At 38.8% G+C, this 13,574-nt stretch overlaps 2 protein-coding genes and 1 long non-coding RNA gene across 7 annotated transcripts in view; 2 read left to right on the top strand and 1 right to left on the bottom strand.

The window, feature by feature from the left end:
- The first annotated feature begins 567 nt into the window (after positions 1–567).
- On the top strand, positions 568–5,484 carry LOC135597212 (uncharacterized). The gene is made up of 3 exons (XR_010481155.1): positions 568–884; positions 1,877–4,650; positions 4,722–5,484. It is a non-coding gene; the product is annotated as an uncharacterized LOC135597212 (long non-coding RNA).
- LOC103972782 (protein CHUP1, chloroplastic) lies at positions 5,269–9,973 on the bottom strand. 3 transcript variants are annotated; one of them, XM_009387143.3, is made up of 10 exons: positions 9,838–9,973; positions 9,613–9,759; positions 9,460–9,530; positions 8,614–9,381; positions 6,508–7,845; positions 6,300–6,431; positions 6,045–6,226; positions 5,852–5,963; positions 5,600–5,743; positions 5,269–5,484 (listed from the first exon to the last, which is right to left on the bottom strand). In XM_009387143.3, exons 2-10 carry the CDS (start codon positions 9,707–9,709, stop codon positions 5,386–5,388), a joined length of 2,943 nt encoding a protein of 980 aa, XP_009385418.2. In that variant the 5' UTR covers positions 9,710–9,759; positions 9,838–9,973; the 3' UTR covers positions 5,269–5,385. The 3 variants fall into 3 exon arrangements, with proteins under 3 accessions (XP_009385418.2, XP_064945933.1, XP_009385419.2); XM_065089861.1 differs by lacking the exon at positions 9,838–9,973 and having other exon boundaries at positions 9,613–9,826; XM_009387144.2 differs by lacking the exon at positions 9,838–9,973 and having other exon boundaries at positions 8,614–9,378; positions 9,613–9,826.
- A 1,751-nt stretch (positions 9,974–11,724) lies between these two features.
- LOC135597211 (uncharacterized) overlaps positions 11,725–13,574 on the top strand; it is a 47,386-nt gene continuing 45,536 nt past the window's right edge. For all 3 annotated transcript variants that reach the window (XM_065089859.1, XM_065089860.1, XM_065089858.1), the window contains exons 1-4: positions 11,725–11,938; positions 12,023–12,085; positions 12,377–12,511; positions 13,358–13,460. In XM_065089859.1, the coding sequence (XP_064945931.1) occupies positions 11,819–11,938; positions 12,023–12,085; positions 12,377–12,511; positions 13,358–13,460 (421 nt within the window). In that variant the 5' untranslated portion in view covers positions 11,725–11,818. The remainder of the gene's footprint in view (positions 11,939–12,022; positions 12,086–12,376; positions 12,512–13,357; positions 13,461–13,574) is intronic.

The following is a 13,574-nucleotide window of genomic DNA, read 5'->3' as shown; positions in this document are numbered from 1 at the left end:
GTGACTTATAGTGAACATCACAATATATATGTGCATATATGTAACAAGTAATATAAAATGATAAAATATCAAATAATATAATAAAAATATATATCATGTCACATATATCATCACTCACGTGAGTGACTTATAGGGTATCTATGACTAGTAGATTCAAACAATCAACGAAGAAATTATGGTTGAGATTTGTTCCAAAAAGGGATAAGTTATATACCAGTCAACTTTGACTTCAAATAACAAAAATCTGATGGAACCAATTTAATTGGTCTACTCAAATTTTCACAAAAAAATAAAAAATGAAAGCATATCAATCAATATATTTTTTTCATTTTAAAAATATAAAATTTTATAGATAATTTAAAAAACAAGTGATACTATTTGAAAATCAGATTTTTCTTAAAAAATAATCATAAGAATTAAATTATTTAAAAAATATTAATTAACCTAGCTGGTAAATATTTTGATAATATATCTTTTTAAAAAAATCCGATTCTAGAGGTCGCATGGGGAAAAAATTATATGTAGAAGGGCAAATCGGCAGAAGTATTTTAGAAGATCACTATTTAGGCGGGTTGTCCGTTGCGTTCGTTCCGCTCTCGCTCTCGGCCGTTCCGAAGAGACGACGCTGGCAGGGAGCAAAGAGACAGAAGCGACCGCAAGATCCTGGGCGCTGGCCGACTAGCTCTACCGCCTCCGTGACACCTATTTACTTCGAGACCCGAAGGAGAAGACCTCCAAGCTGAAGACCCTAGCCGACGCGGCTCTCGCCCTCGTCGATTCACTCTATTCGACTATGATAACCCTTCTCCCATCGCTCTACGTCGATCTATTCTCGTTCGTGTCGGTTTCAATGAACAATTGGAAATTTCACGCTTGAAATGGAGGTAAATCAATGTTTTGAGGTTGCTATTTAACAGATTGCCATGAATGTTGTACATGATCCACTTCTAGTCCATACTGCCACTTTAGTAATTAAGATCTTAGGTGCGATTTGCTTGAAAGATTTCTTTATTGAACTTTTCCTAGTATTGATAACGTGTGTGAAGACGCACAGGACCAGCTCTTAATCTGCAGGTGTCAGTAACAAGAGCAATGGGAAATATATAAGCAGATTGTCACATTTTAATACATTTCAATTTAACTTCGAACTTAAGTTTTTAGACTAGAAGTTGTTAAATTATTAAGTAGTAATCTTTAGACATATATGTACTTCAAGAACATGAAGATTATTAGTCCACAAGTTTCTCATTCTGGACAGCTGTCATTGTGAGGGTAAGTCCTGAATAATGATTTATTTGGCATGTGAAACTTATCATATTTTGGTAAATAGTATTATTATGTTGATGTAATTCTTCTACCTGGTTTTATGAAGGGAACGACAGGAAACCAACATGACTACTAACTACAGTGCATATTTTAACACATGGTCCTGCCTTGTATATCTGGAAATATGTTACAATGATTGTGGTAGTTCTATATGGTCATATGGGAAAATATTGTCTGTGGAATTCTGTTTTCCTATATGACTTCCTCATGAAAAAAAAAATCTTAGGTGATTATTTACTAATGCGTTTTAGTGAAAGCTTTATCATCTATTTGGATCAGCATGCCATTTTCATTTTGATAATAATGTCTTTCATTCCTTCAAATCACACACACAAGAGGAAGTCACCATTGCACAAGCCACAAAATATGAATATTTGAAGGGAAAAATACTAGATGTCTTTCCTGACTACAGAAAAGAAGCAGCAGCTCATTTGTTGAAAGCTTTATGCAATAATGAAGATTTTCATGTTGATATAATGAATTAAAAAGTCAGGCTTTGTGTAAAATTTGTGTTGTGTGCTTCACATTATTTTGAATCCATCTCTTGCAGATGCTTGGTTATGCTTGGGCAATTGCATTGGGAAGAAAGGGGATTTTCCATCAGCAGAAAACTGCTCTTCTTTAGCACTAAGCAAGATGTGCAGGCTCTAGACATAATTCACTAGGTCGCTGAATTCCTATTGTTCGTAGTACTCAATCAAATAGCTTGGCCTTCCAGTATATATTTATTCAAGACCAAACTCATTTCATGCAGAGCCCTAACATTGTCAACTATTAATGCTCAAAGGAAGTATGGCCCAAGGCAAGCAAATCATCCTGTCTGTGCACATTTTACTTGCAATTTAATATGCTAATCAATGTTGCATAATATGAGCATATGACAAAGTTACTAAAAGGAGATTTATGACAGATAAGGGAAACATGACTTTAATAGATTATGTTTTATTGGAAAATTATTGGAACATGAAGTTTTTGAAGTCGTGTTAAGAAGCCTCAAATATCTGAATCTAGTTGGGTAGTTTATTATTTTATTAAATATATATCCAAACAGACAATACAATAAGATACTCAATTTGTCTACTACATTATGTGTCACTTGTAAATCATGGTATATCTTCAGTTTCTAAATTTCATATGTAATGTGAACTTTGACTTCAAATCTATGTGTATTGTAAGTTTTGACTTCTTAATTAAAGATCTCCATGGTTCCAGTTTTGGGGTTATAACAAGTCAAATAATGTCCAATACACCTATCCAATACAAATTGTGCTTGTCTCTATGTTGGTGCTTTTCTCGTCTACTTCCTGAAAATTTCTTTCGTTTAATTCTTGATCCTTGATTTGAGTTCTTACCTTATTTAGATTGTATCCTCATGTTTGTGCCATATGACCCAATATCTGGTTCGTCATAGATCATACTAAACTTAAAGCAATTCTGTAAGTATTTGTGTAGTCAAATGCTCCCCATTTTTGTCGAGACTATGCATGATGGAATATTTGTTTTATTTATTTAGTTCTTTCCAAAATATTAGCTAAGGTTTGTGCTAAGAGATCTTTACTCTATCTATTTGAGGATTAATGTCCAATACAATTACATGTAGATACAGAGAATAAAACAGTCTTGATTGTTGAAAGCATCAAACATGCTGGATGTCGAGATGGAAATTCTTAGTGTAAGTTCTTTTTCACAAAAGAAGTATGATTGAGATTATATTTGAGTGTCCACATTAACATTTACAAATTGCCATCATGGTGCAAAATGTTTAATATGGTGGGTATGAAAAGACATGACTATGACAGAGACTGGTAGGAACTGATTAGCATTAAACAAGTTTATAGCCAACGGTAATACGAAACATACAAATTTCACTTCATATTTTGTTATTCTAGTTGTGGTTTGTGTCACTGATTTTCATATTTTTATTTATCTCTCTGTGTTTCTGCCTTTCTTTCTTTTCTTTTTTCTTCCTTTTTCAATTGACTTCTGTTTTTGCCTTTTCACTTTTCTTCTTTTTTCCTTTGCTTCTGTGATGGTAAGCATTTGTTTAGTTGTCCCTCCTTCTTAGTTTTATACTACTGCTGTTTTAAAAGTTTTAACTTACTCTCTAACTGTCGCCTCCCTTTTTTTCTTCTTATTTCACTTCTTACACGACTGTTTTCTGCAGCTGCTTTTACACTGGATAATACTATTTAGGGGTAGTAAATCTTCTTATTGATTGACACTACCTTTATATAAAACATGACAACAAATACCCGTCACTTTTCTAAGGTATTTGCCTTGTGCCTCATGCATCATGTGTCATCCCTCGTGCATCGCAGTTAGTCTTCAGTAGAGCTTTTAGCTCCTTAGTACTCCTTGCGCCCTTGGTAACTTTAATGTGGCTCCTTATATGATAGGCTTGCTTTAATAGAATAGATCATGCTTTATGATTAAGCAAGTATGTAGATGGTGATTATGTTAGCAATCTAAGTATACTGCAGTTAGATGCACTTGAAAGTGACACCAGTTGAAGTTATTGTGTATGAAGTTGATGGACCAGTTTATCGTTGCTCACATCACTTATGGTTCTCTAGTTTAGCTTTTGACACTTCCCTTTGTTTATTCTTGATGTCCCTATGCTCAGTTTTTCAAGTCGCTTCTTTCTTTGCTAATCCAACAGGACAAATGAATTTGTATGTCTTGTATACTAAATGAATTAACCTATCTGATGATTGATTATTTGCATTTCAGTGAACTGCTGATTTTAGATTAAATTTTAAGTTCTGAGTTCAGACTGGTTATGGGAAATATTAGTTCAAAGTTCCTTTTGAGTTTTGACCACTATTTTTTGCTTCATTTACTATTTTGATATTCCTATTCTATAGATTTTCAACAAGTTGCATCTCTCTGTCATGGTTTGGTAAGTCATATCCAAGATACTGGAACAGACTGATTCATTGATCTCCTTCAATAAAATGTGGCTTGTGCATGTAGGTTTTAGATCCCCACTTGTATTATTAAAGATTCATCACTATCATAACTGATCTTGTACCATCTACAGCCTGTATAGTAGGATAACGCAGGACTTATTCATATCGAGAAGGGAGCAGATCCTTGTTGCATTCAGCCTCAGCTTGTATTTGTTAACATAACATTAAATTGCATGCACTTCTGGCAGCAATTCTTATCTGTTCTCTGATAGTTTGTTTGATATGAATCAGCACTGTCACTTCCAGTCTATTCAATATTCATGTTGATTTTGTGGAACAAATTCTTGTTAATGACAAAGTCCTAGTACCTCATCATTTTGCTGGCCTGCATATGTGCACAGCATGAAGCTTGAAGGTGAAACCCACTGCAAAATTTTGTTTACATAAGAGTGTCTGTTGTAGTTTGATATCTGTTGATGTTTGCAGCATGTAACTGGAATAACCATGATGGATTTTTGTTCGTCGTCTTTCTTTACCAAGGTAACATTTTGATGTCTAACGTTAATGTGCTCCTTGTCTCTTGAAGTATTAAGCATAAATTTTCAGTATTTATATTCCTTGTGCTTTGTTTCCAGTCATAATATGGACTTGTTTTATGGAAGATTGGTTGGGTATAATATTGATTATCTCAACTAGTTAAAATTTTAAATCTTGATAGCCTCAAATCCTACCAAGAAATAAAAACTTTTGCTTATTGTTTATACCGTCCTATCTTAATTGATCAACTTGAACCTGAGATAGTTATGTGATGGTTCTTGTTTATGTCCTCGACTTGAAGGTGGAGTTGAGCTCAAAGAACCACTTCTCGGCATTGTACTTCCCCATAGATGATTTTTCTGTGAATCAGTAACAATATCAGCTTATGGCTGTTTCTTTAATTGCAATTGCAACAAGTATAATCCTGTAGATAATTCCTTTTTTGTGAAGGTTTTTGTAGTATGTATTGACTGAACTGGTGATTTACATAAACAAATAGACCTTAATATCATGTTTGTTTTTCTTAGTGACCATTGACATTGTTCAGATCATTATCTCCAGAATAATATTACAGCACGAGAAGTCAACAAAGTAGAGACATGTAAAACTCCCCTCAAGCATCAGACTTCTCAGCCACTTCTGTTTGCTTGTTGACCCTGCTTCTGAGTTCTTCAAAAGCACGCATGCTTTCTGCATCAAATCCTCCAGCAAACTGCAAGTTCACACAAAATGGGTCATGACATGAAAGAAACAGGTGTGTTTTACCTTGTGAATTATCAGCTCTTCTAGTTGACGTTTTTATCATGAGACAAGCATGAGAACTTTACCTGATGGACCCGGAATGCAAATCTTACACCTTGCAGAACCAAAAACTCTCTGTTTGGCTCTTTGTCGCTGCCACTGAGAGCATCAAGCTCTGAAGAAACCCTCTTCATGTACTTCCTTGCCAGCTGAACTGTTGACAGTTTGATCTGCCAAAACATCCGTATGTCTTTGAGCTTATTCTTATTTCCAGCTCTTCAAGATCATAATTGAAGCACAAAGTATGTTGTTAGATTAATCTTTATATGGTTCACTACCTTGCCCACCACACCAGAGTCCAGCAGCCAATCAGTTGGAATCCCGAACTCCCTGTAACGAGCAATTGCCATGTCTCGAGTTCGCAGCAGTGCATACACACTTTGCTCCATTCTGCAACATCAAGGTCACAAGCTCTGAGAAGGCGGCCCAAAAGTATCACCTAAACCACTCTGCATACCCCGATGTACTTACTTCTCGAGCAGAGAGTACATCTTCTTGACAGCAGCCTCGCAGGGCAGTTTGGGGTCGTCTTCGAAGGACGAAACCTGTTTCTCCAACTTCATCAGGTCTTGGTACTCGAAAGCTGCTTCTCTCAGAGCATCAGCTTTGCTCTCTGGCCAGTCGAAGTGCTTCAGAACGGCTCGCTCGTCCACCTGCGAATCCAATCGATCATGACAACAGAAGATGAACAGCGTCAGGTATTTGAGCTCAGTGGCTGTTGCCTACCAAGAAGGAGAGTTCTTCATCTAGCCAGTTGACGAACGCAACAAGATCCTCGATGTTGGTGAACCTTGCAGCTCTGACCTCGGCGGCCAAGGATTCAACAAAGTCGCCCTGTGTCTCGACATCAGCTTTCACCTGCATCAGCACCAAGTAGATCTCGTCATTGAGTCCAACAGATGATGTGAGTAGCGAAGGGAATCGATGTGCTTACAGCCAACAGGAACGTTGATCGGTTGGCGATCTCGCCCAGCATGTTGTTCCTGGCATCTGCTACGTTGGATGCAGTGGCGAAAACTGTTGATGGCTCCTTCTTGGCCTCGCGTTTCATGAGAGACTGGTAGAACTCAACCAGTTCAGGTGCTCGATGGACCTTGTCGCCGCCGGGCGTCTTCGATAGCCCACCGGGGGGAGGAGGAGGCCGCGGTGGAGGAGGCGGCGCGCCAGGACGTGGTGGCAACGGTGGAGGTGGTGGCACACCACTTGAACTGTTGGTGGAGCTCGGAGCACCACCACCAGATGATGGCTTCGGAGGCGGTCGGGGCACCCTCGGCGCCCTCTTCTCGATCTGTGCAAGCTGCATCTTGCTCACCACTGAGCTATCGATTTTGCTGCCGTTAGGTTGCTCACCTGGTTCAGTGGCTGCAGGTACCTTCTCCTTTATCAGGGCAAGCTTTGGAGGCAATGCTGCCTTCGTCCTCGACTCTGTGCATGGATTCAGAGCCGAGTTGTGGCTGAAACGTTCTGCTCGAGCTTGCTCGGCTTTCTCCTTGATTTGCTTCTCTCTTTCCATTGCCAGCTTATGCCGATCTTTGAACGCAGGATACTTCTCTTCAGCCACTCCCTCCACCGACTTGGACATCAAGTGGAAGGACGCAGCGACATTGTTCAGCTGCTCATCCGAGGAGACCTGCGTCCTAATGCGCGGAAGATTGGCTTCCTCCAAGAACTCATTCGGGTCCTGCTCCTTCTTCCCGTAGGTGGTGATGGCGACGCCATCTCCGGCGTTTCTGAGCATGAGCGTCTCCAATGGCCCTCTCGATCTCTGGCTGCTCCTCATCGGGGAGCGGTCGCCCAGCGAGCGCGTCGGGGAGGAGGAGACGCTAGCGTCATCCTTGCTCTTCCCCCACCTCCTCAGCTTCTGGATCAGACCTTGCTTCTTGCTCACGGAGCTGAGCCTACTGGAGAAGCTGTCCACCGAGGCGTTGTCGAAGTCTTCACTTCCCGGAGAAGAAGGCATGGAAGAGACGCTCTCCATGTCAGTGTCGCCTTGTCCGCGCTCCGATCCGGCGTACTCCATCAGCAGCCGCTTGGCTTTCTCCTGAGACTTGGGGCTGAGGCTCTTGTTGAGATCTCGAGCTGAGACTTTGCCGGAAGGTGTTTGGTGGTTCCGGAGCTCGTACCTCAGGCATGCATTGACCCACCTCAGGTAGACCAACTCCTCCACTTCACTGAACCTGTTCATCTGTAGGCCTTCTACTTGCTTGGATAAATCTTCATTCGCATGCCTTAGATTATTAATCTCCTGCCTGGCCTGAGCCACCAGTTCGGTCTGCACATGCAAGAGGCAACATGATCATAGTTTGAGGAGGATATCATGACTTGAAATAATCTGCTTCTGATAAATCTTTCTTTTGAGAAATACTAGTGTGATATCAACTCATAAAACTTTGAGATCAAAAGAACAATCAAGAGAATCAACAATTAAACATGAATAATTATGTAAGATTTGTTTTTGGCGTATTTTAATATGACTCCATTTAATAAAAAAACTTCTAGATAACCTGAATCCAAGCACAAACTTTCTATACACCATTTTATAAAAAAAATAATAATAATAATTTTCTCTTTTAGTCTCTCTAAATCAGATATATAAATCCTCCTCCTACACAAAACTTGACATGCCTAAATTATTTTATAGAGCATCCAATCTTTAATTTTCAAATATTTCTTTCATTTATATAGAAATATTTTTTATATTTGTATATATTTCCTCCAAAAAGCCTGATTCTAATTAAGAAATAAAAAGATGCTTTTCAAACCTAACAAATCATAACCTTTCAACACCAGCCACCTGCATTATTATTTGCTCATTGTAAAGATTTTGAACTTTATCAATAGCAGAAAGTATAAATAATAGTTCCAGGACCCACTTACAAAAGACAAATCCAAGATAAGTTTGTCGTAGCAAAACATAGAATGTGGATAAAGCATAGCCACAGGCATGGCACTCCTACAGCCACAACGTTTCTTCCATCTCATGAACACAAGAAGGAGCACAAAGAGCAATCTTTTGAAGCCAGCATTGAATCCAACATACCTCTGTCATGTTGGAAAGAGCAGCCGCTTTGGCTTCAGCTGCATCCAGCTTCACGACCAGCTCCCTCTTCTCATGTTGCAGTTCCTTGTTCTTCCTCCTCAGTTCCAGAACCTCCACCTCCAAATCCTTCACAGCCTTGAGCCTCTTCTCCACTTCCACCTCCTTCTTCGCAGCCTCCTCCTCCTTCGCCTGGAGGCTGGTCACCTGCTGCTTCAGCAGCAGCAGCTGCCCCTTGGTCTGGCTTGCAGCCTGCTGAATCTGCCGCTGCAGTTCCCTGATCTTGCTCCTCGCCACCTCCAGTTCCTTCTTTGCCGAGACGCCCTGCGCGACCTCGTCTTGGAGCTTCTTCCTCTCGGCTTGCAGAGAGTTGATGGTGATGTTGAGCATGTCGATCTCTACTGTCTTGATCTTGAACTGCTTCTGCAGCTCGACCACGTCCGATTCTTGCTCCTTGAGGCCGTAGTACTCCAGCAATTCGCCTTCCAGCTTCACCTCTCGCTCCTCCAACTCCTTCACCAGTCTGCGAAGCCTCTCCAGCTCGGAGGCATTGATTTCCATGTCGATGTCGTACTGGGATCGATCCTTGACGTCGAATTTGTCACTGGTTAATGGCAGCTCAACCTCTCCAGATAGAAGGTCTTCGAATTCTGGCAGGATCTCTTCATCTTCCAGGTCATGGAGAGGAAGAGCGATCGGCGCCGGGCTTATCACGCTGCTGATCGTTTTAACCTTCTCTTCCTCTTCTTCTTCCTCCTCCTCCTCATGCTGCTACAGCAAGAACAGTATGCTACCATCAAAAAGAAGATGAAAGCTATCAAAGAAAGAAAAAGAAGGAAATTAACTAACATGAATCTTTCTATCGGTAGCGTCGTAATCTCCTTCTTCTGAGTCATGCTTTGTGGTCTCCTCAGCTTTCTCTGAACTCACAGTTCATGGCAGTTGTCCAAGATTGTTAGTTCTCATGATAGGCCATCAAAACACAGGTGATGCACGTACTACCTGATGGCTTCAGGCGAGGAGGTCTGGATGTGTTAGCCTGCTTGACTGCATACGCTGCAACGGAGGCAGCAACCAGGAAGCTAAGTCTAGCAAGCATGAAGAATCCTTATCTGAAGTCCTCTCCTTCATTCATCACCTCCTCACAGCCTGCTAATACAGCAATCATCAGACCAGACTCAGTTGAATATGAGAAGAAGAAGAAGAAGAAGAGCTATGTGCTCTTACCAAGCCAACGACCAGCACATATCTGATAAATAGAAGCGGTTCAGATGGATAGCCAACCAGAAGTCATCATGTTGGAGCAAGGGAGCACCACCAGTTCATGTGGCTACCTTTCTCTATCCAGATTTACTTCAAGGTCACAGATGCGTGTGACATGAGAATTGCTTTTCCAAGGAGAGAGAGTTGGGGAACAGACAAAGAATATATTTGATGGAGGTTAAAATCCATCATGCGCTGTTTTGATAGGCCTTTGATGCACTGTTTGGCTATAGGTGCTTCTTATACAAAAGCATGGAGGAGGTGGGCTGTTCCCCTTCACACGGTTAGATAGAACAGTTGTGCAGGTGATAAAAGGTCGGAATTGTCTTTTAATTCTCAGCCAGTTACTAGTTTGAGAGAGAGAGAGAGAGAGAGAGAGAGTAATGAACCAATCTCATGGGTTGATTGATAAATCCTTAAATTCCAATTAATGATATACCCATTAATCCCTTATAAGTAGTTTTACTCACTCCCTGATAAAATTTGGGGTATTTACACACTACTCATGTTTTGATTAAATTTGGAGGTATTGATCTTTCTATAATCAAATTCTTACGTAGTAGTGCTTCGTGAGGTTTAGCTTATTAGAGACTTCATATTACTCAAGTCTTTTAATATCGAGTCAATGACCCTAATAATATTATATTTAATACCCAGTCGACGAACCTAATAAAATTATTTAATCATAATAAAATAATTTATTTATTAAATTTATTTAGTATGAATCACTGATCCAAATTATTTAATCCAATCTTAATAATAATATGCTTATCAAATTCTTTTTAAGACATAATCAATTCAATTATACTCTGCACATGTCCAAAATTATATTTCTAATTAAGTTAGGAGGGTTTAGCCTAATGAGATATATAGTCCAATTCTAAGACCATATCGAATCAGTAGATATTAAGAAAATGTACATTCAATCTTGTAGATCTCACATTATCGGAAGTTGATCTTCTCATTTCACAATTAGGGTTATGATGCAAAACCTTTTTTTTTTTACACGACAAAATTATTTTGGTTATTTTTTTCAGAAAAATAAAATAAACTTCTGTTACATCAAATAACATGACATTAATATGTGCAACGTGAAATCTATGACTTATGTAATAATATATAAACTTATTCAGATATCTCAAAAGAGATAAAATTATCTTAAATTCAGTATAACTGAAGAAATATCGGTCCAACAAAACAAAGAAAACAACGTTGTATTCCTCAAATGAAAATTCCAGTCCAATATAATCAAAGAAACACATGTTAGACTAAAAGAAAACAGACTAAGTACAAATAGAGTTCATATATATTCTCTTCGTTATTCTCTGCTATATCTCCATGTATATTTTCGTTTACGAATTTAAGATTTTTTAGTCATTTAAAACATTTTAATAACATAGAGTGATTTTTCTTAAATATTTTGAAATTTGAGACAAATTGTTGACCTAAATATTCTCTTAGCTCCGTCAATAAAATATATAAGTGATACAACATATATTAAGAATCGTACTATTCAATTGCTATGTTCAATTATATAATACATACAGTATCAAGCCTGTAAAAGTACACCGAAGTGGATAGTAAATATGTAGCAGATAATATACCGTATCCGATATGTCGATCGATATGAATGATGTAACGGTGATGACCAGATCGAGTTTGTTATCAAACAATCCCCAATAGCCGTATTTACATATAGCATATAATCCAGTGGTTTAGGTTAAATGCCCATGTGATAAGTAAAATATTACGAATCAAATCATAGATGAGACACATGGTCAAAAAAATATTTACATTTTTTCAGAAATAGGAATAGTACCTTCCACCACTAATCTAGAAGCTTTAGAATCATATCCCATGACCCTCTCTCTACCTCCCTGCAAAACCCCGATCCGACCGACGGGTAAACAACGGGCGAGAAGAGAAGTGAGAAACGCGAATCGATATGCTGCCTCCTCCGCTCACTCTTCGCCGCTTCTGCTGCTGTTGTAGCGCTCTTGAGGCCGCCGCCGCCTTCACCGTCACCACCACCAAGAGGAACCTCGTCTTCCTGGGCTCCCCACAGGTCTCCTCCCGCTCACGCCTTCTTTTTTCTTTCTTTGGATTCTATAGCTTGCATCTCGTTTGACTGGCATCTACTGCTGCGCAGGTGTCTGCTTCCGTTCTTGATGCGTTACTCGACTCGTCTCAAGCTCCCAATTCGATCTTTCAGGTATTTGATAATCCCGAACAAGTCCCGACCTATTAATGTATATTACCTCTGTAGTGATTTCCTTGTGTTCAGACTTTCCAAGTAGCCACATTTGGTATTTTAGCTGGTTATTGTTAGTGCAGTTTGGTTGTAGTGCTCGAATATGGTATTGAATATTGTTTGTTTGATCCAATCTCAGAAGTTCTTGATTCTGAACTTCTCAGAGATGCCCCTTTTAGTGCCGATTTGTAATTTTGTTCAAAGTGGTTTTTTTTAGTTGATAATATCATTGATAAACAACCTTTTTTTTAGCTCGCAGCAATTGTCACCCAACCACCGTCTGGAAGGGGTAGAGGGAGGAAGTTGATGCCGTCCCCTGTCGCGCAACATGCCATAGACAGAGGATTCCCTCAAGACCGCATACTCACACCTGAACGAGCTGGGGAGGTATTGGCTGATTGGAATGATTGTTTGTGTTCTGTTGCAAAGAATATCCATGCTATGTCATTTGCATGTCTGGCTATCTCAGTCTAGGACTGACTTCGATACATGTGTTTGTGCTTCTGTGCATAATGCACGTGACATTGCCTTATTTTGAAATACTTTTTGGTTTGACTGTCTGATCCTTAACTATCATGGCTTTTGGCAAATCTATTAGAAACTGTGTTGGACCATGGACATGTTTGCTGAAAGGGGCATTTTTGCCCAGGTATATCTTATCATAGATATAAACTGGGAAGTAAAAGATTTTATCTGATCATTTTAACTGAATATATCATTCTGTAATATTTTTCTTGAATATTTGGTAAACCCATTTGGCCATCTTGGTTTATCATTTTAGTCATTTTTAATCCACAATCATCTCAATCATTTGTTTGACTATTGAAAAATAAGTAAATCAACATAGTGTTGATATCAAATCCGGTGCTTTTCACAGTCATGCATTTGAGATAGGAATATTTTACTGTATTTAATGTTTGATGAGAATGCACCAATTTCATTTTGAATATGTGCAGATAAATTTAGTCATGCACCAATTTCCTTCACTTTCATATTAAATAAAATTGTCATTCCATTATGATTCTTCAGAGTTATGATATTAAATGGACTTCTTTTATACATGGATTTACCTATTTACATTTTAGATGTGTTTCATTGTCTGTATTAGAAAGTGGTGCTTTAATATTTTATCATTGTTTGAATTATCTGCTGTCAAATCCAAATGCATACATTTACATATGACAAAAGAATAGTATACATGGAAGGTCCTTTACAGTTTTGTCGTTCCTGCAGGAGACTTTCTTGTCTGATTTAAGGGCTCTAAATCCTGAACTTTGTGTTACTGCAGCATACGGAAATATATTACCTAACAAATTTCTGGAGATTCCACCATGTGGTACGCAAATAGTTTGAGTCACGAATTGGGTGGAGTTTCAGTTTATATTCTTAAGAATATTTCCAATGTCTAGTGATATTCATGATGCCTGCAAGTTTATTCTAAATTTATGAA

The sequence above is a fragment of the Musa acuminata genome, chromosome BXJ1-11, assembly GCF_036884655.1.
Source record: "Musa acuminata AAA Group cultivar baxijiao chromosome BXJ1-11, Cavendish_Baxijiao_AAA, whole genome shotgun sequence".
Taxonomy (NCBI): Eukaryota; Viridiplantae; Streptophyta; class Magnoliopsida; order Zingiberales; family Musaceae; genus Musa; species Musa acuminata.
This window is presented reverse-complemented; position numbering and strand designations above follow the sequence as displayed.

Coding starts and splice junctions, on each gene's coding strand:
- LOC103972782 (XM_009387143.3), bottom strand. CDS start 9,709: ATGCTTGCTAGACTTAGCTTCCTGGTTGCTGCCTCCGTTGCAGCGTAT. Junction 7,846..8,613: donor CTCTTTCCAACATGACAGAG/GTATGTTGGATT, acceptor TTGCATGTGCAG/ACCGAACTGGTGGCTCAGGC. Junction 5,964..6,044: donor ATGTACTCTCTGCTCGAGAA/GTAAGTACATCG, acceptor TTGATGTTGCAG/AATGGAGCAAAGTGTGTATG.